A 24,827-nucleotide genomic window follows, 5' to 3' on the forward strand; every position below is an offset into this window, starting at 1 on the left:
ACGCACATGCCTTGTGTCTTGTGTTGGGTTCTCTGGAGGCAGATCCTGGGATAAGATCACAAGGATGCTGAAAAGGAAGGAAAACAGGCCAGACACAAACTAGCTTGGCTGCTGTGGTTTAAGAAGTAGAGAAAATTATATTCAGGAAAACGGGGATGGATTGGGTTCCTGATTATTTAAAGGCAAACTACTATTGAGATTTTGGTGTTTATGCTTCCCGTTTTTTCCATGTATTTCCGATATGTTAATATATTCACCATAAACCTAATGGTAATTATACATCAGAGCTTTTCCATTTAACACTGATATGAGCAGTTTCCCTTGTTACATTTTTCTAGAACAGAAAACTGGTATGTGAGATACTACTCACGTACCATACAATTTTCCTTTCTAAAGTGTACAACTCAGTGGCTTTTAGCATATTCATAAAGTTGCACATTCATGCAGCTATCAGATTTGAGAACATTTTCCTCACCCAAATGAAAGCCAAAACCTATTAGTTGTTACTTTACATTCTTTCCCCTCTGTCCACACAGCTTGTGCCCCCAGCCTCTGGCAACTACTAACCTTCTTTCTGTCTCTGAATCTGCCTGTTCTGGATGTTTCCTATGAGTGGAATCAAATGGATTTTGGTTTTTGCGATTAGCTCCTTTCACTGAGTATAATGTTTTCCAAGTTTAGCTACGTTGTAACATGGATCACGTTACATGAAAAAAAAATCCTTTTCATTGCTGAATAATATTCTACTGTGTGGACATGCCACATGGTGTCTATTCCTTGACTGATGGATGTTTGGGTTGTTTCCACTCTTTGGCTACTTTGAATAATGATACTGTGTACATTTGTGTACAGATTTTTGTTTGGGTAAAAATTTTTGATTCTTTTATACTTAAGAGTGGAATGGCTGGGTCCCATGGTAACTCTGTGTTTGTCTTGTTAAGGAACTGCCAGACTGTTTTCCAGAGTGGCTGAACCATTTTGCATTTCCCACCAGCAATGTAGGAAAGATCTAATCTGCTTCATCTTCATCAACATTTGTAGCGTCTGTCTTTCTTTGTGCGTGTGTCTGTCTGTCTGTTTTACTATAGGTGTGAAGTAGGTGTGACGTGGTACCTCATTGCGGTCGTCATTTGCATTTCCCTATTGACTGATGATGTTGAGCATCTTTTCTCATGCTTACTAACCACTTGTGTATTTCTTTGGAGAAGTATTGATTCTATTCAAACCCTTTGCCCACTTTTTTTTAAGAGAGGAATGTTTTTGTTTTCCTTTGCCCATTTTCAAATTGGGCTATTTGTCTTTTCATTGTTGAGTTGTGAGAGTTCTTTATATATTCTGGTTATAAAGTCCCCTGTCAGATACATTAATTGCAAACATTTTCTCTCAATCTGTTGGTTATCTTTTCACTTTGCTCTTGAAGCTCAAATGTTTTAGATTTTTATGAAATCCAACTTACCAATTTTTTTCTTGTTACTTTTGGTGTCACATCTAAGAAACTCATCCAGGATCACTAAAATATACTGTGTTTTTTTTTCCTAAAGTTTTTATAGTTTTAACTTTCATTTTTATCTATAATCTACTTTTTGTTAATTTTCCATATGATATGAGGCAGTGGTCCAATTTCATTCTTTTGCATGTGGAAATGCTGTTGTTCCAGCACTATTTATTGAAAAGATTCTCCTTATTCAGTTGTCTGGGTACCTTCAATGGAATTGTTTTCCTTTTTTTTTTTTATTTTCTAGTTGTGTGTCTTGCTGGTATATAGACATACTGTTGGTTTTTGTATATTGATAGTGTAATCTTGCAAACTTATTGAACTTGTTTATCAGTTCTAATTTTTTTTTTGGCGCGTATATATTCCTCAGAAGTTTCTGTGTGTAAGATTATGTTTATCTGTGAGTAGACCTAGAACAATCACAAGTATTAGAACAAGAAGAGCCCCTTTATGAGACAGTAAAGCTCTTTCATGTCACAGATGAGGAACCAAACTCAGAAAGGTAGCGTGACTTACTGAAAGTCACACAGCTACCTAGTAACCATCTGGTGAACTGACCAGGCTTCTTCCAGGCTTTACAGTTCCTAGGATTCTTGAACTTGGTGCTCTCAAGATAACAGGACTCCACTGAAGATCCCAGAGTAATTAGGTTATTAATCAAAGCTTTAGAATTGTGAAATAATTTCTAAAGAATGACCTGTTTTTTTAAATTATAGATCAAATGATGGCAAGTCATAATTTGAAATAAACTGTAACTAACACAACAAAATTCTTAGTTAAGCCTTAAAAGTTTCAAAGGACCAAATGCTACCTTGAAACAAAGTATCAATACAGTCTACTGATATCTGTGGTATTGTTCTTCATAGCTTTCTGGGCTTGAAATGTGTGTAAGAATACCTGGAAGTTTGCACACTGGTTAAAAATTTTGCAGAGGCCCTGTTACCATTTCAGAAAGTTTATAAACTGCAACAAGATGTTTCAGGTTTCAGGTTCGGATAATTGTTTGCTCTGGGAAAGTCTAAAAGATGTTAACTTTTAAAAACTGCACAGCATTAGAGTTGAGAGTTAAGTTTTGTTGGGGGCAAAATGAGGACTATAACCCGGGCGACAGCATTTCAGATCGCTCTGAGAAACTGCTCTAATGAAGCAAGGGGGCCGGTCATCAGTATAAATGTGATTGTGGTAAAGTGGGAGTACACGCAATCAAAAGCACGTATTCTTCACAGAAGCTTTCTGCTAGTCTTTAGTCACCATGAAGGATTTTAGTGCTTTTCTAGAAATGAAGAGATACAAGAATTGGGCTCATAAAATTGGCTTATAAAATCTTAAGTATCTGAAGCCCTGGTCTGCCGGTCTTTCCCAGAGCACAGAGTGCTTCATTTCTGCTCTCTGCCCTGAACTCCTTTCAGGGAGTGTTGAAGGTCAGTAGCTGTAGCAGCACCTGAGTTAATCCTTGTGGTGGTAGGTGGCGAGTGCCCATTTGTAATCGACAAAGAAATAGATTAGAATTTGCTGGAGTGACTGACTGAGGGAGCGCTTTTGGGAAAGGAGCTGAGGGGCAAAGGAGGAGCTATGCAGGTCAGCCTGGGCTGACCCCAGGGCAGGGGAACTGGGCCTTTTTGGTCATTCACTCTTTCTCTGCAGTAAAGGGCTTGGGTTGGGGGTGGTCAAGTGCGTTGTGGGAGAGAAACCAATGCAAAGAAGATCAGAAAGTGCATGGCGGCTTCAGCTGCAGCAGCAGTAACACGTGTCCACGCAGTCGGCCATCCTTCCTGTAGCACGTTTATGGAGACCTGTGTGTGCCAGGCTCTAGGGAAGAACCTGAGCCCAGGTGCTGGTCCCTTGAAAAGCTCATGGTCTGGTAATCAAGGCAGAAGGGGCACAGACAGAAGGTCTCCCTGTGGGGTAACTGCTGATGGGAGGGGGGTAGGGGTGAGGGAGGGATGCACAAAGGGGGCGCTAAGCAGGATCTTTCAGAGGGTGCTGGGCCCCCCGCTTCACACGCCATCTGTGGGGGTCTCGGAGCACTTGGCGCCAAGTTCACATGACGTGGAAGCCATGTCTCCCCCAGAAGAAGTAAGGTCCTCTGGGCCCTAGGGCAGCAGGGAAAAGGCTACTCCAGCCCCGGGGGTGGGTGGCAGCGGCCTCTTGGAAACAGTCTCTGTTCACCAACACTTTGAAGGTCAGGTAGCCGCCTAATGGAGGTGTCCTGTTTCTCTTGCAGGGAGAGGTCCTGGAATACGTGGATGACCTGCTGGAGTTGGAGGAGACCAGCTAGCCCCAGAAGCCAGAGAGCCATTCCTTCCATGTTCAGAAAACACGATTCTTTGTCTTCCTTTTCCTAATAGTCCAGGCTGTTGATACCTCAGAGCCTTCTCTTCTCTCTGTGAAGTGAAAGGGAAGCCCCCGTCTCTCGCTACAGCTAACAAGGGGTGAGCCTGCATTCCCGTGCCCACAGCTGCCTCCCCCAACTTTCACACCTGCCCTTCTATCTTCATACCTGCCTCTCCATCTTCACTCCCGCCTCCCCATGACCACACTTGCCTCTCCATCTTCACACCTGCCTTCTCCATTTTTATACCTGCCTTTCTCACCATTTTGGTTAGAAGGAAAGTTTTCCATGGAATTTTCTCCCCCCAGAAAATCAGTATTTTTTTTTAAATAAGAAAAATGCTCCTGAAAGATGATAATTATAAAAACCTACTCTGGCCTTTCTGCTTTCCCCCATTTTGGTTTCCTTTCTCCCCATCCCCTGATCCAGCAAAGATGGTGGGGACAAAGGCTAAGCTTCTCTTCAGAATGGTCTGCGCACCATCTGACCTGCATCATTGCTGGCACCCGTTGAGAACAGAGTTGGGGCAACAGCGTGGAGAACAGACCTGTGACTTTTGCCTAATGCTTTCGCGTGTCCAAAGTCTTCCAGTGGCCGGTCGATCCCCTTTGAGGACAGTGCTCAGCCGTTAGTCTCAGAGTTGGAAATGGAAGGAAGGAGAGGGAGTCTAGTTTCATTGACTCTTCGACAAATATTTACTGAGCACCCACTACGTGCTAGGCCTCCATCTGGGCGCTGGAGACACTGCACAGCAAAACAGAAAGAAAAAAAACAACCCTGTCCTCACAGAGCCTGCATTCTACAGGGAAAGACAGACAACAGGTGAACAAGAATAAATACACACAAAGCCTCGGAGGGTGATCATTGCTATGGAGAAAAATAAAGCAGTGAGGGGTAAGGAAGCTTGCAGATGAGGCTGTAGGGTTGTTTGTTTCATTAATTTTTTGGTGGTGCGGTATGTGGGATCTTAGTCCCCCCACCAGGGATCACACCCCTGGCATTAGAAGTGTGGTGTCTTAACCAGTGAACCCCCAGGGAAGTCCCAAGGCTGCAGTGTTTTGTTTTGAATTAATTTATTTTAATTGGAGGATCATTTCTTTACAATATTGTGGTGGTGGTTGCCATTCATCGACGTGAATCACCCATGAGTGCACATGTATCTTCCCATCCTGAACCCCCCTCCTGCCTCCCTCCCCACCCCATCCCTCTGGGTCGACCCAGGCTTTTCGTGCCCTGCTGGGGTTTTAAATAGGGTGGTCAGGGAAGCTGACACGGAGAGCATGACAGCAGAGCAGAGACCTGGGGAGGTGGGTCTCAGGACAGAACCTTCCAGGCAGAGCAGGCTGGTGCGCCAGGCAGAGCGCCCAGCGGCGGGGATGTGCTTGTGCCGTCAGGGGACAGCGCAGAGCCCTGGGGATGCGTGGGCCCAGGGCAGAGTGGAAGGTGGTGTTAAGTGTGTGGCTGGGAAGGGGCATGGCTCAGCCTTGACAGACAATGTAAGTAAGGCCCTCGGCGTCTGCCCTGAGTTGGGTGGGAGCCGTGCAGCAGGGCAGAGCCTGGGCTCCCTGGCATTTTACAGGGAGCTTGCCTGCTGCTGTACCGTGAGAAACCTGGAAGCACTCAAGCGGAGAATCGGGAATGTCAATCCGGGGATGGCTACAGAGATCCAGGCAGGGGGATGAAGGCGCGATGCTGCGCATAGCAGCGGAGGATGGTGAGAAGTGGTCCCATCATGGATTTGAAAGCAGGGCCAATCACAGGTTGCTGTAGAGCATTAGAGAAAAGAGAGGGGCTGGTGGCGACCTGAAGGTTTGGGGCCTGATGCGCAGAAAGGATTGAGTTGCCATTGACTGAGATGGGGAGCCGGGTGGTTGGTGAGTCGGGCGTTCGGTGCCTGCAGCCATCTGAGGCTGGGATGCCGAGTTCAGGCTGCAAATATGATTTTGAGAGTTTTCTCAGGTCAGGTGGTTGACAGAGCCTGAGTCAGGGATCCAGTGGGGAGGGGTACCAGGGTGGGGCTATAAAGCAGAGTGGGGGCCCTCGAGCATGGACACCCTTCCCCAGGATCCCATCAGGGGAGGCTCTGGGCCCACAGACGCTTGACTGTCCTCCAGGCTCCAGGCTTCAGCTCTCTGCAGCGGCGTGAGGACCAGCAAGGAGACTTGACTCTGCACTTCTGTGTCCCCAGGGCCTCCCTCTGGTCCTCCTCAGATTCCGGAGGGCTTTCTGGGGGTGAGCATGTCTCCACAGGGTTTCCTGGTGCGGGCAGAGGTTTGGGTTCACTATCTGAAAGTCACTCAGTCATGTCCAACTCTTTTGTGACCCCATGGATTACAGCCCTCCAGCTTCCTCTGTCCATGGAATTCTGCAGGCCAGAGTACTGGAGTGGGTAGCCATTCTCTTCTCCACGGGATCTTCCCAACCCAGGGATTGAACCCAGGTCTCCCGGATTGCAGGCGGTATCTGAGGTTGGCTTCTTTCCACCGGGCTGAAAGCCCCTCCCACCCCCATCCTGGGACTGTCCCCTGGGGACAGTGGGATCAATACTATCAGCCTTTGCTTTGATTGAAGGTTGTGGAACCAAGTTACTAAGTTTTTATTTTAAAAGAAACCAAACCAATTTTTTGAAAAAAAGGAAAAGGTGGGCCAGTTCTTCCAAATGTAACATGAAAGCCCAGCTGCACTCAGCAACCTCAGCCCAGTACCTCCCTGAGTGGGTTTTCTTGGAAGAGCCTAGAAGAATCCTGGATTGAGACCTCGTGGGCTCAGCATTCGTCTGGCCAGCCATTTGGGGGGAAAAAAAGCAGCACATTTGTAAGCTGTGTGGGAGTTTCCAGACCAAGGCTAAGATGTCTGGCTTGCTGTCTGACCCACCTGCACTCAGCCCAGTGGGTACCAGTTAGGTCTCTGCCCACGGAGGCTGCCCACCATGGGGCAATGGAGTCTGTCCATCCCCAAGGCCTTTCAGGCAGCTCAGGCAAGGACGCCCCCGGGGAGGATCTAAAGGCACCCCCTGCACCCATGTTAATGTTCAGATTTTTGGTTAGCGGGGAAGGATGGGGGGTGGGGGGAGGTTTGGGTGTACACAAAAAATTTAAAGCAACTAATGGAAATGTCGCACATACCAGCGTATTCAGCGCAGTAACGTCTTTCTGAGTTTGAGGCTTTCTAATTACTGCCACCGACCTGTCAGGCTCACCTCTGGGATCCAGAACCACTGAGGCCGTCACCCACAGAGGCTGCCTTAGGAAATGTTGCTTTTAGGAGTCCTTACTAAGGGAATTTTAAGAGTACAAAAATTTTATTGAACCAAACTCAGCAGCAAACAGAAAATGATTTGTTCGATTGTCAGTGGGAAAGGGTTTATTATGACTGCCGGTGGAATCAACAGTGGCCCGTTTCTGCCAACATGGATGGAAATAACGTTTTTAAGTTTTAAATGTGAGCTGTAAACCTAAGCTACTTCGGTTTAAAAAAAAAAAAATTCAATACTTAAACTGTGGGGAGAAGGTGGACTGGAGCCAGAAAAAACATTCTCATTTAATAGTGTTTGCCCATGGAACGGCAACAGTTTGTAGCGAGGCTCCGCGCAAAACCCACAACTAATCCTTCATCGCAGCTGTCCCAGCTCCTGACCATCTGCCATCCCCCAAACAGCGACTTCTTTTTTTCTGGGGACTCCAGGCTTGAATGACCTAGTGTGGAGAGTTTAAACTATATACAAGGAGAGGGAGGGGGGTGGGAAGGGAAGGGACCTTAAGCAAGCCTCGGCCAAAGGTTTTGTGCAAGGACTTCCTGTGCCCGCTGCCCTGTCCCCGGGGCCTCTCCTCGAGGGGGATCCCACCAGGACAGCCCAGCTTCGTCCTCACTGACCCTCTCCTCTCCAGAAACCCGAGTCTGGAGTGGCAGTGGCCTGCACTGTTGCAGCATCTTCCCCGAGGTGGGCCTCAGACTCAAGAATCCCCCCACTCTACCTCCCAGATCTGGCTTGGGTGTCTTGTTGAGTGAGTGAGCTGGCTGGCTATTTTCTTGGAGCTGATAGAGTAAGATCATGGTGCCTCCTTTTGCAAGAAAAAGAGTGGGAGGAAATGAAGCAATTTCTTTTTTTTTGTTTATTTTTCATTGATTAAAAAAAATTTTTAATTTTGTAAGGGATACAGCCGATTAACAATATTGTGACAGTTTCAGGTGAACAGAGAAGGGACCCAGCCGTAAATGCATGTGTACCCATTCTCCCCAAAACTCCCCTCGCACCCAGGCTGCCACACTGAAGCAGTTTCTCACTTGTACCCACAGATCCAAGATGGCCCGCTGTAGAGCTGTGGTCCACAGGCCACACTGAAATGTTGTCACAGATGTCTTTTCCATTTCCCTCCTGGGATCAGGGCAGTGGGTATGGTCTCACTCTTTGGAAAATGGTTGGAAACAAAACTTTTTTAAAGAAATCACATTAAATGTTTTATGCGGCTTATTCTTGACTATTTTCTTTCTCTGTCCAGTGGTGGGACTGTCCTAACCACACCCAGTCCTTCTAGGACACGTGGTAAGTGGTGTTTTGTTTTTGTTTGTGTTTATTTTTTGCCACACCGAGCTGCTTGTGGGATCTTAGGGTCTTAGTTCCCCCACCAGGGATCGAAACTCTGCCCTAGGCAACAAAAGTGCAGAGTCCTAACCACTGGACCACCGGGGAATTCCTAGGACGTGTCTCATGAGCTACTTTCTCAGGTCTGTGAGGTTTCTGACGTGCATCTACGGAAGCAGAGTCCTCACCCCAAAGACTGTTGACTGACAGAGAGGGGGGTGGTCCTTACCCACCCGGATCCTTGAGGAGATGCAGGCTCATTCCTCCCCCCAAGTAAGGCTGTCTTTCAGATACCTGGGATCCCACGAAGGGATAACATCGGGAATCTAGGGCTTGCTTTGGATCCAGTGAGCTGGGCCCTTGGTGCCACGGTCTGAGAAGTAACAAAGTATTTACTGTTTCAAACAAGGACCAATCCAAGCATGACAGCCAACAGCTACCGTGCTCCATGCCTGTCACCCAAGGACAAGCGAGGAGAAAGAGAAGTGTAGAAGGAGGCAGGTGGGAAGAGTAAGGAGCCAGTTAGGGCAAAAGCAGACTCTCTGCACAGAGAACTCACACATCAGCTACTGGAAGAGGAGGGGGAGGACAGGGGGATTCTGTTGATGTCAGCCCAAGAATTCCGGAGGATACAGTGGAAAAGTTTGGGTCAAGCAGGAATGGGGGGAGTAGGAAGTAAGAGCTTACCCATCAGTGGACGTCTTAGGTCCAGATCACTTTTTAAAAGTTATTATTAGCAAATATTTTTAAAATTTTTGGTTGTGCTGGGTCTTCGTTGCTGCACATGGTCTTTCTCTAGTTGCAGCAAGTGGAGGCGTCTTCATTGCAGTGTGTGGGCTTCTCTCATTCCTGAGCATGGACTCTAGAGCGTGCGGGCTTCAGTAATTGTGGTGCAGGGGCTTAAGTTGTTCCGGGGCATGTGGGATCTTCCTGGGCCAGGAATTGAACCCATGTGTCTCCCGCCATTGGCAGGCAGATTCTTATCCACTGGACCACCGGGTAAGTCCAGGTCCAGATCTCTTGAAGCAAAGCCTTGTGTGAGTGATGGAGTGATCTCAGGAGAAGGGGAGCAGGAAGGAGCTGGCAAGCGTGTGGTCACTGGAGACCAGCCTCTGCCTGATCTCACGGGAGCTCTCCCACCTGGAGGCAAAGAGGCTGACCTTCCATGTGACCATGTCCATTAGTCACTGGCTCCACACAGGCTGCCCAGCCAGTGGGAGTGGGGCCTAACTCCTGGGTGAGGGAACTCCCATTAGGCTGAGGACAATTCTCTGGATGAGAAGGGTATGAGTATGCTCTAGAGCACAGGCTTAATTGCCTCATGGCATGTGGGATCTTCCCGAACCAGGGATCAAACCCATGTCCCCTGCACTGGCAGGCAGATTCTTAACCACTGGGCCACCAGGGAAGTCCTGGATTCTGCATTTCTAACAAGCTCCTAAGTGGTGTCTCTACTGCTGGCCTGGGAACCACACTTTGAGTAGCAAGATCCTGGGCTTTTTGTTGTACTGAGAAGCATGGTCTCTGGTTGGTGTTAGGAAGATGGAAGAGGGGGTAGGAGCTCAGCGGATGCCCTAAAATCCTGCTGCAGGAAGTCAGGTGGCTGAAAATTAGGCTTAGAAAAGCTGGTCTTAGATCCAGCAAGTATTAAGACATTACTTTCAAGATTACTAGAGAGTCCTTTAAAAAAAAAAATTATTGTGAGAGCCGAAGAATTGATGCTCTTGAACTGTGGTGTTGGAGAAGACTCTTGAGAGTCCCTTGGACTGCAAGGAGATCAAACCAGTCAATCCTGAAGGAAATCAGTCCTGGATATTTATTGGAAGGACTGATGCTGAAGCTGAAGCTCCAGTCCTTTGGATACCTGATGCAAAGAGCTGACTCACTGGAAAAGACTCTGATGCTGGGAAAGATTGAGGGCAGAAGGAGAGGGAGACAGATGATGAGATGGTTGCATGGCATCAGTGACTCAATGGGCATGAATTTGAGCAAACTGGGAGATAGTGAAGGACAGGGAAGTCTAGCATACTGCAGTTCATGGGGTCGCAAAGAGTCAGACTCGACTTAGCGACTGAACAACAACAACTTTGATGTAACCCAGATATAAAATACACTAGGTAACTATTTGGGGAAATAATTATTTATTTTAAATATCTCAGAAGCTTTGTGTTAATGGATCCTCGCCCATCCCCCACCCCCAAGTTTTCATGAACATTCAACATTTAGCAACCTCAAAACATGCATAATGATATACAATTGAAGTTTACGCTGTTTTAATCATTCCCTTTCTACGTGCATTTTTACATTAATTTAGATGAAACCAAATCAATAAATGGGCTTCCCAGGTGGCTTAGCAGTCAAGAAGCTGCCTACCAATGCATGAGCCCCAGGAGATGCAGGTTTGATCCCTGGGTTGGGAAGATCCCCAGGAGGAGGAAATGGCAACCCACTCCAAGACTCTAGGGCCAGGAGAATCCCATGGACGGAGGAGCCTAGTGGGCTACGGCCCATACGGTCGCAAAGAGTCGGACATGACTGAGCACGCACACAGGCGGCTGGGCCGCCTTCATCCAGGGTGGAATCAGAGGCCTTGCATCTCCAGCAAGTTCCCAGGTGATATCTATGCTGCTGGTCTGAGGACTGCTGTCATAAGTGAGACGAGCTGAGTCACCATAAGATGCCCGGGACGCCATGAACTGGATGCTCACCAGCCGGGGGAGCCTGTGATGCACTTAGGCTGTTTCCGGACAGCTCACAGTCGTCACGACAGGGTAAAGACTAGGTCGGCACAGATCACTTCATATTCCTTTGTAATTCCTCTGCTTCTCCATCAAGTAGGTACCCATGCTTGATATCCTAGTCCTTGGCCCTCTTTAAACATTTTTTCCCTCCTAGGTCATTCTTTCTTCCTGGCGTTCAGAGAAATGGTTAATCCTGAGAGAGGAAGCCGAGGACTGAGTTTTGTTAGTCCTGGCAAAAACTCTAAGACATTCCTAGGCACAGACGGGTCAAGGACAACCAGGCCACTGCTTCTGAGAGGAAACGGTGCTTACCGGTACAAAGCTAACCTTGTTTAAAAAAAAAAAGATGGACTCACAGGACAGAGGGGACAGGGGGATGTGTGTCCCCGCCCTCCCCGCAACAAATGTCAGTTGTAAATTCTTTCCAATTGCAACAAACAATTTTGAAAAAATCTCAGCGCTTCTAGGCTGTGTCCTGGATCTTGGCTCATTTGCCCTCAGCAACATCGCACCGTTGAAAGGAAATAACTCATTGTTTTTCTTCCCTCTCCCACTCCCAAAAATTAAATACCTGATCCAAAATAACGCTGCTCTCAAATACTCTGTCATGCCTATTTCGAAAATTTCAGGTTGCAGACTCATTTCTTTCTTTAAAAAAAAAAAAGAAGACAATAGTATGATGAAGAGGTGAATTTTGACCTCTGGCTGGAATTAGGGCCAAAGCACAGGTCTGGGATTAGGGCAACAGGGCCCAGGACAGGTGGTCCAGGGGCTGCTGACGTGTCCTGACCCCGCCCAAGCCTCCCTGCCCTGCCAGCTGCTTCTAGACCCACTGCTCAGCCTAGAAAACGAAGACCTGAGAGAAGGAAGAGCAGCCCTACTCCCCCGTTTCATGCGCTAGTGAAATGTCAGCGGTTCTCACTTGATGTGTCACCGTTTATTTTCCTATCAAGGGGCTTTGGGGGAACCCCCCACCCCCAGGCGGCTAGACCTTCTCCATCTCGATCTGCTGATGGTAGTGCCGAGCCTGCCGCTGGCCAACGTTCAGCTTGTACACGGAGCTCTTGTGCTGGCAACTTCGGTAGCCCCACACACCCCCCACGCCTGCCAGGAACAGCAGCAGGCACAGAACTGTGACGATCGTGGCAATGATGGGGCCTCTGCCGAGGCTGGGACACTTGCCCCCGGCGCAGGGCTCCAAGGTTGGGAGAAGCTCCTCGCTTGCACCCGGGCCGGGGACTTCCTGTCCCAGGAAGTCCTCCGACAGCAGGTATGGGAAGGTATCCTGGACAGCAGGGGCAGTGGTCTCCAGTGGGGTCTGGGTGGCCGCCGCGACAGTTGAGGGAGTAAGGTTGGGCGTCTTCTGGATGGCGGTTGTCTCGGTCTCCAGGGTAGAGCTGGTGAGTTCATAGGGCAGGGTGGACGAGGGAGGCTTCTCTGTGGCGTATCTCCAGGGAACGGTTGACTGATTTCCCGTCAAGTCACCAGCCCCTTTGCTGGGACCCTCAGTTTCAGACACATTCGTGGGTCTGAGAGCCAAAGCTTCTCCATCTAGCGTTTGAGATGGAAGAAGTGAAGTCACGTCCTCACTGGGTGTGAGGGTGGTGCCCCTGGATCGCTTCCTTTCCGCAAGGGCAGGCTGGCTGGGCGTAATCAGCATGCTTTCCTCCAGCCCTTCTGATCCATCCCCTTTGTCCTCCTCTTCCTCGTCTTCCTCCGCTCCTGCCTCTGTCTGCCTCCAGGCCCCGTCAGTCACGGGGTAGCCATCTAACCAGGACTCATCGCTGCTGCTCACCATGGCGTCACTGGCCCTGCTGTCATTCCTGCCCACAGAGGGCCCCGAGGGGCCATCAGTGCTGTGGTAGATGACCTTGGTTTCCGGCTCCCCTGGGGCCAATGTGCTGTCCCTGTGGTGGTCACCAGCACGAAGGTGCTTTTTGGCATCTTCATCCATCGCCTTTTCCCATTCAGGCTTGTGGAAGGTCCCAGCAGGCGACCCGAGCATGTCCTTCCCGCTGCCTTGGGATCCCGGAAGCTCTGTGGGGACAGGGCTCCCAGCGCCCAGCAGGCCTGTGGTTGGCACAAAGGATGTATCCTGGGCTCTGTCTTCCCTTGCAACAGGCATAGAGACCAGACGGTCCTGTTTTGGAGCCTCCTCAGAGGGTTCTCCCTGACTCCTGTCCTCCTCTGCCTCTGTGTGGGAGTCCTCCATGAGCTCTCTGAATGACACGGATCTATCATCAGGAAAATTATCTTCATAGTCAATATGTACCTCTGCCTCATCTGGAAGGAAAGAGGGAAAGCCTCATGAGGTCCAAGGCACACAGCCAGCATGGAACACAGGGAATAAAAAGCACAGGGGCTGGAACAAATGCAATGAAACTGTTATTCTTAGATGCTATGACTGTATCACACAGATAAACCCAAAGAACCTACATACAAACTGTTACAATTAACAGATGAGTTTATCAAGGACACTGGTTCTACAGGCAACATAAAACACCAACTGTGTCTCCATATACCAGCAATAAACAGAAAAAAATGTAAAAGATACTGTTTGCCATAGCATGTGTGTGCTCAATCTTTCAGTCGTGTCCGACCCTTTGCGACCCCATGGACTGTAGTCCACCAGGCTCCTCTGTCCATGGAATTTTCCAGGCAAGAATAGTGGAGTGGGTTGCCATTTTCTGTTCCAGGGGATCATCTCGGCATTAGCAGGCAGACTCTTTCCCACTGTGCCACCCAGGAAGCCTGACTGTCATTGCATAACCAGCCTCCCAAATTCCAAGGAATAAATCTAACAAAAGATGTTTAAGATTTGTACATGGAATGGTACAAAGTATTTCTGAGCAAAATTAAAAGATGACTTAAGTAGTGAATGGCTATAATGGAAGTTTAATTGCTCAGCTGTCAATCTGTCCAAATCACTCACTGGAAAAGACCCTGATGCTGGGAAAGACTGGGGGCAGGAGGAGAAGGGGACGACAGAGGATGAGATGGCTGGATGGCATCACCGACTCGATGGACATGAATTTGGGTAGACTCTGGCAGTTGGTGATGGACAGGGAGGCCTGGCGTGCTGCAGTTCATGGGGTCGCAAAGAGTCGGATACGACTGAGTGACTGAACTGAACTGAAACTGAATAAAAATCTCAGATATTGACAAGCTGATGCTAAAATTTATGTAAATGCAAAGGGCCAAGAAGAGACAAGGGAAAAAGAAGAGAAATGCTGTAGCAGGGATGCTACAAGATTTTAAGATTTACTATAAAACTGCAGTACTTTCAAAGACTCTGTTTGGTATTGGCACAAAGATAGACAATCAAGTTACACTAACTTTAACAATTTCTGTTCATCAAAAGCCACCATGAAGAGCATTCAAATGCATGCCACAGATTTGAAAATAACTGCAGCACATATAACCTCTGGAGGGTTCCAGAAAAGGTACTGGGTCTTCCCTGGTGGTCCCGTTTAAGCCTCCAAATTTCCACTACAGGGGGCACAGGTTTGTTCCCTGGCTGGAGAACTAAGATCCCGCATGCCATGCAGCATGGTTAAAAAAAAAAATCTAAATAATCATTATACACGTGTGAAGATGCTTAACCTCATTAGTAACAGAGAAATGCTAATCACAGCCAGAGTGAGATTCCATTATCTAGCACCAGAATGGCTAAAATTAAACAGACCGACAGTCTCTAGTGTTAACAAGGATATGAAAGTGGAAACCGAAAGTCACTGAGTCGTGTCCGACTCTTTGGGACCCCATGGACTAAACAGTCCATGGAATTCTCCAGGCCTGAATACTGCAGTGGGTAGCCTTTTCCTTCTCCAGGGGATCTTCCCAACCCAGGGATCAAAGCCAGGTCTCCTGCATTGCAGGCAGATTCTTTAACAGCTGAGCCACAAGGAAAACTCAAGAATCCTGGAGTGGGTAGCCTATCCCTTTTCCAGCGGATATGACATACAGCAGTTCTCTTCCTAAGTGTGTGCGCACATGGGCACCAAAAGACATGCGCAAGCATGTTCCTAATAACCAGAAGCTGGACATACTGCAAGTGGCCACTCACTGCAGAAATGACACACACATTTTGGCACACACAACACGGACTCCCGCCGCCATGGAATCCTGCACAGGAGCACAAGCCTCGGGGCACTGGCAGCATTCAACTTCTTGACCTATGTGGTGGCTAAATTGCTGTATTTTTTGACCATTTATTAACCTGTTCTCTTATGATTCGGACACTTTTTAATTGAATGAAAGAGTCTTTACATTCTATCGTGCTCTACAATTTTCAACAGTTTCACACACGAGTCCATAAAATTCCATAATGAAGATTTCATTTTTTATCCCCTGCCCCTATGTTGCTCAGCCCACTCCCCTCTCCCCACTGGTAACCATTCATTTCCCATATCTGTCAGTTGGCTTTTTTTTTTTTGCCATACTGCACGGCATGTGAGATCTTAGTTCTCCAACCAGGGGCTGAACCTGCTGCGTCCCTTGCAGTGGAAGGGCACAGTCTTAACCACTGGACTGCCAAGGAAGTTTCAATCAGCTTCTATTTTGTTTTATTCACTAGTTCATTTTATTTTTTAGATTTCACATAAGTGATATAATTGTATGTTTAACTAAATATCCAGAGAAAGCAATGGCACCCCACTCCAGTACTCTTGCCTGGAAAATCCCATGGATGGAGGAGCCTGGTAGGCTGCAGTCCATGGGGTCGCTAAGAGTCAGACACAACTGAGCGACTTCACTTTCACTTTTCACTTTCACGCAGTGGAGAAGGAAATGGCAACCACTCCAGTGTTCTTGCCTAGAGAATCCCAGGGACGGGGGAGCCTGGTGGGCTGCCGTCTCTGGGGTCGCACAGAGTCGGACACGACTGAAGCGACTTAGCAGCAGCAGTAAAACACTCATTTGCCCATTCATTTTACTTTTCCTTACTATATTTGTTATGGTGATCCACGATTTTTTCTAAGATTTATTTATTTTTTGGTTATGGTGGGTCTTCGTCGCTGCACGAGGGCTTTCTCTAGTTGCAGAGAGCAGGGCCTACTCTGTAGCTGTGGTGCACAGGCTTTTCATTGTGGTGGCTTCTCTTGTTGCAGAACGCAGGCTCCAGGCATGCAGGCTTCGGTAGCTGCAGGTACCGGGCTCTAAGTACTCATGGTGCACGCGCTTAGTTGCTCCACAGCACGTGGGATCCTCCCAGGTCAGGGACTGACCCAGTGTCCCAGGCATTGCAAGGTGGACTCTTAATCACTGGACCACCAGGAAGCACAATCCGTGACCTTTGATGTTACTACTACAACTCGATGAAGGCTATTTTGTAGACACTAAAACCCCCAGCAGGTAGAAGAAGTTAACTACATGAAGACCAGACTGTAGCCTGACATGAGCTGCCACAATTCTGAGAACTGGCCTCAAAGAAATGGGAAGCAGCCAACCCTGGAAATGAAGATTAACGGTACTTAATCAAGAAGACTCAAAGCTGACTGTATTGTTTCTGCATGTAGCTCCTTCCTTCTGCCCACATGCCTCCCAAACTCCCCTTTAAAATCTCTTGCCCACTGGCTGTCGGGGGTGGGGGTGGGGGGAGGAGTCAGCCTTTGGACAACACCCTACCCCTAGTTGCCGGCCTCCAAAATAAAGCAAACTTACCTTCCCACCAACCTTTTCTTTACTGTCTTTGGAGCTGCCAGCACCTGGACCCACTTTAGAGAACAGATTTTGGTGCCCACGTGAGGCTGCACCCTCACGATATCTGGCTCCCCGGGTTTTCCTTGAGCAGAGCTGCCACCATGATGACGCTATGAGGTGGATTCAAGGAAACGCTGCTCATGGTTCTCTGGCCCCGGGAAGGGGTTTGGGGGACGTTCCTAGCAGCTGCCGAAAACCATTTGTTTCGGGGGTCCTCCATGTTTCTGCCCTGCTTGGCACTGGCTGTCATCAGCCAAGGTATTATTTAGTTCATGACAGTAGCAAAGAATGGTAAACAACCTCTGAGTCCTAGTACTGGACATAATCAATCTCAGCTAAATTCCTTTTCCCATGTAACCCACCCTATGAGCTCAAGAAGTCAAAAGGCACCTGGAATATGGGCAGGAAAGGAGCCATGTTCTCCTCCACCCTTGCTTCTTACGTAGGGAACACTGGCCTAGTGTATGATGTTAGAGCTGGGGATTTGAGATGAGATGGTTGGATGGCATCATCAATTCAATGGACATGAACTGGAGCAAACTCCAGGAGATTGTGAAGGACAGAGAAGCCTGACATGCTGCTGTCTATGGGGTTGCAAGGACTGGGACACGACTTAGCGATTGAAATACAACAATAAGCCCACTCCTGCCTGGTGGGCCTGCCTTGACCTGGCCCCTTACGGTCACTCTGAGCTCTGTGTGTATCTATCTGTCCATCTGGAGATTCTGCCTTCAGAGCTCTCTGGGTGTAGAGCATCCCTGGACAGCAGCCTGGGGCTCAGAGCCAAGCCCTTCCTGTCTGCCGGGGCTCTCAGGTCAAGGTCTGGCTCAGAAACAGGCTCTCATTATGTCAAGCCTCAGCCACACCAAAACCTCAAATGAAGACACAGACACCAACTGTTTACAAAGAGTCTACTCATGACAAAGTATCCCAAGGCTGTTTTTCCCCTCCTGAGTAACGGTAAAGCTTCTTACTCACAGAATGTCAACCCCAAAGTACATTCTGCCATCAGGATGGGTAACACCAGCTCTTTGCCTGTCGAGGTGCTATTTCTCTCGCCTCTCTCTGGTTTGCAGTCTGAGCTCTCCGGAGCCATCCAGCAACTGTGCCCCCTCCCCTTTACCCCCCTCCCCTCCCCCAGGCTCTCCTGAAACCTGGCCTCCACAATGCCCGGCCTTCTGGTTTAGACCAACGGGTCCAGGAAATGTAAACTTCATGGGCTCTCTTGGGAAAAATCAAATCCCTCCCTATGTGTTTATAATTAACTGTTACTTTAGGAAAACACAAGACGACAGATCAATAGGAATCAGCGGTAAAAAGGGGCACCCAGGCCGTGCCTTTATCAAGGGCAGGAGTGTACAAGCCGGAGCCCAGAATGCTGGGCTGTCCAAGTGCTGCTGCTTTTCATGCTTTTTCATGTTGTTGTGTTTCTGGAAGCCCACACATGCCTTCTTTTTTCCCCACTGGTCTTGGCTACACAGCCTTTAAAAATAGTAATTTTGAAAAAAGGCAACCAGACAAGCCAGAAATAACCACTGGTTCAATGAACTTCTGAACAAATATGGCAACATTGACAAGGCAATTCTAAATTCAGTTCAGTCTCTGGCTTTTATTCCATGAAGGAAGTCTAGAAGATGGAGAAAAACAGAAACTGGAGTTAATTTAAGAAAACAAAAGAAGGGCTTCAGAAATGAGAGAAAATAGCAAAGAAACTTGGTGAGAGAACAGCTCGTTTGCAAAGCAAGCCCTGCTCTGCCCTCACGCTTTGAGAGGCCCCAGAGAAGCACACTCAGATGCCGGAATGAGACATGCCTGGTTTTACATCTTGGCTCTGCTGCTTTCTGGCTGGCTGACATAGGAAGTCAGCGAGCCTCTCTGTCCCTCAGTCGTCCCATCTGTCAGTGGGAGGTGGCTGTTTCTACTCAGACTTGTGAAGATGAGCTAGGATAAAGCAAATAAAACTCCTCCATCAGAAAGGAGCATAAGGAGGCTTGGGGAAGATGGAAATATTCTGTAATTTGGTTCTGCGGGTGGGTTCCCTTATTTAGCTAGGCCGGGTCTTAGTTGCAGCATGTGGGGTTTTTTTTTGTTTTTGACTGCACCAGATCTTAGTTGAAGCATGTGGGATCTACTTCCCTGATCATGGATCAAACCCCGGCCCCCTGCCTTTGGGAGCGTGGTACCTTAGCCACTGAGCCACCAGGACTTTTATATTTTAAATGGGTACCATTTCTTGTATGCAAATTAAGCCTCAAGAGAGTTGTCAAAAAACAGAACAAAAACAAAAGACAACTCCCAAGACAGAAATAACATGGGACAGGTTTGGCATTGTTTATGACAGCTCTTCTCTCAGTGCCCGACGGGGGAACAAGTCTTGTGGCCACAGCTGCAGCAGACCCAGGAAGGGAGTGAGAACCTCAATCTATCTCTTGTGGGACTCAGAGGTGGTGGGGCTGGCAGCTGTTAAGCTTGGGGTCGCTCACTTTCTGATACCACAGACCAGAATGCACAAACAGAACCATGGAGCTTGGGGTGGAAGATCTCAAAGGCTTTTCAGAGCCTAGCAGATATCCTTTGTCAGGGCAAGTTTTAGAAGAGAAGTGAAGTGTTAGTCACTCAGTCATGTTGGACTCTTTGTGACCCCATGGACTGTATGTAGCCCGCCAGGATCCTCCGTCCATAGGATTCTCCAGGCAAGAATACTGGAGTGGGTTGCCATTCCCTCTCCAGGGCATCTTCCCGATCCAGAGATTGAACCTAGGTCTTCTGCATTGCAGGCAGATTCTTTACTGTCTGCGTCACCAGGGAAGCCACCTTTAAAGGAGAAACATGGGGTAAATCCGAGAGCAAGGGTCTATGAGTCTCTCCCATCCTGGGGTGTCTATCTGGTGCTACTCTGCAGAGGCCACGGGACCACAGGGTGCTGAGTCAGGAGACGGCAGAAGCCACCGGGGAAACCATAGGGCAGCGGTGTCAGAGGCAACGAGTGGCCAGGGCAGTGAGTAGGGAACAATCAGTGTGCCCTGGAAACTGCACGGGACCCTGTGATCATGTGGCCAGGGGCAGCCACTTGGAGTGGTGGGAGGTCAGAGGCTGTCCCTAGGGTACCAGTGGCTAGAGATGGATATGGCCTTGAAGACTGTATGGGACTTGGTATAATAAAAAGCCCAAGGAAAACCCAACATAACATGGAAATCTGCACACACAGGTAAAGCGCAAAGCACTGGGACTTTTGTATGATGAGGGCAATAACCAGTTATAGTCAGATACTGAGCATGTAGCACTAACACTGGGCTTCCCTGGTGGCTCAGTGGTAAAGCATCCACCTGCAGTGCAGGAGACCCGGATTTGATCCCTGGGTTGGGAAGATCCCCTGGAGAAGGGAAAGGCAACCCACCCCAGTATTCTTGCCTGCAGAGTTCCATGGACAGAGGAGCCTGGTGGGCTACTGTCCCTGGAGTCACAGAGTCAGACACGACTTAACACTGAGAACATTAGAGAGGTATGACGGGTGTTCCGTGCTGCCCAACTGGGAACATAAACTAAGAAGATGTGTGGAATCAGATAGAAGGGGAAACAAAATGGCCAGACCCAACCCTGGACTCCAGGACCCCAAACTAGAGAAATACCAACACAGAGAAGGGAAAAAATGGCAGTTAAGCCCCCACCCTTCAGATTGACGGTCAAGGCTGAAGTCCCTGTGCTTCAGTGAGAGACCTCACCATCACCACTCGAGGCTGGACCTTGATGTCACAGTGAACAGACAACCCGGGTGGTTGGTGTGTGGCTGAGGCGCCCTCCTGCACCAGCTACTGTCTGATCCCTCTGGGTGGATGTGCCCCTGTGCATTCACGCCTGCTCACCATTTAGTTCAGTTCAGTGCTCAGTCATGTCCAGCTCTTTGTGACTACATGGACCTCAGCACGCCAGGCTTCCCTGACCATCACCAACTCCCAGAGCCTGCTCAGAATCATGTCCATCAAGTCGGTGACCACCATTACAAAGTTTAAATTTCATCACGCCCATTCAGGCAGTCCCCACATTACTAATGGATTAAAAAAAAATTTTTTTTAAGCATCTGCTCTACTGAACTGATGCCTTAATAAGCAACAGCTGCCCTTCCTCTAGAGCACTGCCCTTGGAGGAATGGGAGCCTTAATTACAAGCCACCTGATGCCTGCATTTCAGGAGACTGGGGTTCGATTCCCTGGGCAGGAAGATCCCCTGGAGAAAGGAATGGCAACTCACTCTAGTATTCTTGCCTGGAGAATTCTATGGGCAGAGGAGCTTGGCAGGCTACAGTCCATGGGGTAGCACAGAGTTGGACACGACTGAGTAACAATTTCATTTGCCCTCCATGGACAGCAGCCTGCAGCCAATGACAGACTAGAACAGAGGAACTCAGGCCGGTCCCCTTGCTTCCAAGTGGCACCAACCCAAGGTGCAGTTCATGCTCCCTAGCTCCCCAAGGGATCAGGCAAGGCAAGAATCCACCTGGGACTGCATCCTTAACTCCTCCCCTCTCACCTACCCTGCCTGCCTTACTCCCCCTCTACAAGCCATCTCCGTGTGAATAGGCTCTGCTTTTACAGACTCTAACTCAAGTCTTCAACATGCCCAAACAATGACAAATTTGAGTGAAACAGTCTTCATAGTAGCCCGGAGCCTCCAAGCCCTTAGAATCTCTAAGACCAAAGGCATCTGAGCTCCAGGTTCTTTTAACACCTGACCTCCAAGGTTCCTGAGCCTTGAGGCTGTCTGGATCTGGAGAGGTTGTGAGGGAAATAAAGGGCAGGAACCTCTGGAGCAGGTTCTGCCAGAGGGCTTGGAGCGGGCTCCAGCAGCTCACAGGGAACAGAAGGAAATGCTCTCTGGTGGGGGCTCTGATGTGTAGGGAGGGGTACTGGCTGAGCTCAGGGCAGAGGTGACACGTGCTCCCTGGGAAGGTGAGACAGCCACAGGTCTGGAGGGCCTGGGAGCCACATGTTAAAAAGTCACCAGCTGATTGCCCACGGGGTCTCCCCTGTCATAAGGCCACACGGGCCATGCCTTTCTGGAAGGATCAGCGGCTGTCTCCAGAATCTGAGACGCCTGCTGGCAGTGACTAATTTCTAGCTGTATTAGACAGCTAGAGCTACTGCCTGCCTTTGGCTGTGTGTTGTACAGGGGGCTGGAGTCAGTAATGCACAGGGAAGCAAAGCCAGCGTCACACAAATCTTTCCATCCTTCAGTGAGAGGGCCTAATACCCTCCTCCATCAGCACAAGGCTGGAAGGGAAAGCAGGACCCTTCATGTTGCTGTTCAGTCGCTCAGTCATGTTTGACTCTTTGCAACCCCATGGACTGCAGCACACCAGGCTTCCCTGTCCTTCACCATCTCCCAGAGCTTGCTCAAACTCACGTCCATTGAGTCAGTGATGCCATCCAACCATCTCATTCTCTGTTGCCCAGTTCTCTTCCTGCCCTCAATCTTTCCCAGCCTCAGGGTCTTTGAGTCGGCTCTTCGGAACAGGTGGCCAAAAGACTGGAGCTTCACTGGGCTCCACTGGGCTCAGACCATATCACAGGTCCTGTTCCGAGTGATGTACTTCCCATCTTAGAATAACAGCAGCAAGGATGCAGACAAAACAAAACCACCTCGCCTCCTCGCTGGGTGCCTGATCCTCCTCCAGCTCCACCCTTTGCGCCCCACCCCACCCACGTCCTCCTGGTGAACAGCAGTAGTCGTCTGCCTCGGCTCTCTTCCTCCCTCCAGCTTGTTCCTGTGTTCACTGCAGTGCTGCCTAGGTATATTCCATGCCTCGGATACACGCTGAAAACACGAGGCTTCCAGAATCTTCTTATACTTAGAAGCCAGTGTACACTTTTTAGCTTCCATGGACTGGATATGTACCTCCTTTGAGCACTTCTTCCACCTGGGAACATACACTTCCTTTAAAATTTCACCTATGAAACCTCGTTTTCCAGCTTTCCCTTTTACCTCATCATCTATGGCTTTTCTATCTCTTCTAAGGCACTCAGTTTACTAGTTACCTTTAGGGTTGGGACAATTTTGCTCAATCTTGATTACACAGGAACTTGGACCCTGCCCGATGAAGGGAGGGGGAGAGAGTGAATGAATGAATGGCCGGTCGGTCGTACAAAGCATGCTGTTGTTCAAAGTCAGACACATCCAACTCCAAAATCCGGTTTGGTCCGCCCTTCCCAAGATGACTCCTTTCCAATTTGAAAAAGTTCCTTAAAACAGTTCATTGGAAAAATGAACAAGTAAAGGCGGAGTCAAATAGCTGGTGACAATGTTCTTGTAAGGCACACTTACAGTGACACAGATACTGAAAACCGTAAGGGTCTGTGTGTTCAGCCAAGTGTAGAAATCGAAATTTCTGACCAGCAACTGAAAGCTCCAACAACTCGGCTTTGCGGTGAGAAAATAAACACCGTTTCAGACACACAAGACCTGCATTTAGTGCTCATTCTGCTGGGGCCAGTAAACAGCCCGTTTGCCTTGGTGGGTGTGGCTCGTGGGATGATCCAGCGTCAGAAATGCAGCCAGCTCACTCACACCTCGGGGTGAGCTCGGGTCTGCTTTGAGGGGACACCCTCAACAAACAGGAAGTCAGGTCTTCAGCCTGATTTTTCTTGGACAGGTGAATCCATTAGGACTGGTGGAGCTCCTGCCTGCCACAAGACACCAGCGACCGAGGAAAGTGCTGGGAAATGGCTCAAATTGTGTTTCAAGGACTTGTCCCAGTCTGTCACTTTGGTACAAGTATGTGACAAGCAAGTAGGAAGGTTTTAGAAGTTTTTGTAATAATTTGAAGGGGGAATTTTATGTCTATTTTTATTTATATCTGGAATATCTTTGCTTTAGTTTTATGCTAATTCATTTTTATTGCACTTTACCAAAACCTGTCTATAATAACTAAAAAACAAAAAAATCTGTTTAAAAATTGCACACAGAAAAAAATTTAAAGTTGCACACAGAGAGTTTGAGACAACAACGACAAAATCTCAGTATTCATCAAAAAAATACTCCAAGGGGAAAAACATAAGCCACAGAGTGAGAGAGAAAATTTTAACACATAAAGGTTTATGTAAAGAAGAAATCCTACATTATATGCGTGTTAGTCCCTCAGCCGTGTCCAACTCTTGGAGTCGGACTAGAGTAGCCTGCTAGGTTCCTCCATCCATGGGATTCTCCAGACAAGAATACTGGAGTGGGTTGCCATGCCCTCCTCCAGGGGATCTTCCCTACCCAGGGATTGAACCTGGGGACTCCTGCATTGTAGGCAGATTCTTGACCATCTGAGCCACCAGGAAGACGCCTAATCAAGTCAATCAGAGAAATGGGCAAACACGTTGGACAGAGGTTCTGCTGAGGAAACACTGATCATGCTCCATCAGCATGTGATAAGTGCTTGGGTAGAGAAATGGATCTGATGGAGCAGTCACCAGCTTAGCAGAAAGGTAGAAAGTCTCACGGTCCTGAAGCTTGGTGAGGATGCTTAAGCAGAACTCTTCTGCACAGCTGGTGGGAGAGGAAAATGGTCAAAACCCTTTGGAAAACTCTCTGGTAGCGTCCACAGAAGCTGGACACCCACCTATCCCGTGGGCAGCGACGCCTCTCCCAAAAGCCAACAGAAAGGTGTTCAGGTGTGAAATGAATGATGTAGACGGGAAAGATCATGGCAGCGTAAGCTTGTGACGATCAGAATGTGAGAACAAGGCAAATGACCATCAGCAGAAGCCATGGGCAGTGGGTTCACACTGTGGAGAGTGAACTGCAATGAACACAACAGACCACAGCTCAGGCCGCAACACAGGTGAAGCTCACAGACAGGACAGCACCCTAGTCTCATCACGGTTCTACCGCATGATCTGCTGGACATCCTGGGGACAAACTGGGGATTCAGTAGCATCGTGGGGGGTGCTGGAGTCCTCCCCCTCTATAGAGCCAACTTCCGCTTGGTACTCAGAT

The 24,827-nt window shown here is 48.6% G+C and overlaps 2 protein-coding genes across 2 annotated transcripts in view; one reads left to right on the plus strand and one right to left on the minus strand.

The window, feature by feature from the left end:
* Nucleotides 1-4,736, plus strand: part of CRTAP (cartilage associated protein) — a 33,508-nt gene extending 28,772 nt beyond the window's left edge. Inside the window, exon 7 of the mRNA XM_005898141.3 lies at nt 3,720-4,736. Coding sequence (XP_005898203.3) covers nt 3,720-3,773 — 54 coding nt within the window. The 3' untranslated portion in view covers nt 3,774-4,736. The remainder of the gene's footprint in view (nt 1-3,719) is intronic.
* Nucleotides 4,737-8,619: 3,883 nt separating this feature from the next.
* The window catches only part of SUSD5 (sushi domain containing 5), a 46,037-nt gene continuing 29,829 nt past the window's right edge, over nt 8,620-24,827 (minus strand). The window contains exon 5 of the mRNA XM_070360411.1: nt 8,620-13,433. Coding sequence (XP_070216512.1) covers nt 12,136-13,433 — 1,298 coding nt within the window. The 3' untranslated portion in view covers nt 8,620-12,135. The remainder of the gene's footprint in view (nt 13,434-24,827) is intronic.

Source organism: Bos mutus, chromosome 22 (assembly GCF_027580195.1).
Source record: "Bos mutus isolate GX-2022 chromosome 22, NWIPB_WYAK_1.1, whole genome shotgun sequence".
NCBI classification, from domain to species: Eukaryota; Metazoa; Chordata; class Mammalia; order Artiodactyla; family Bovidae; genus Bos; species Bos mutus.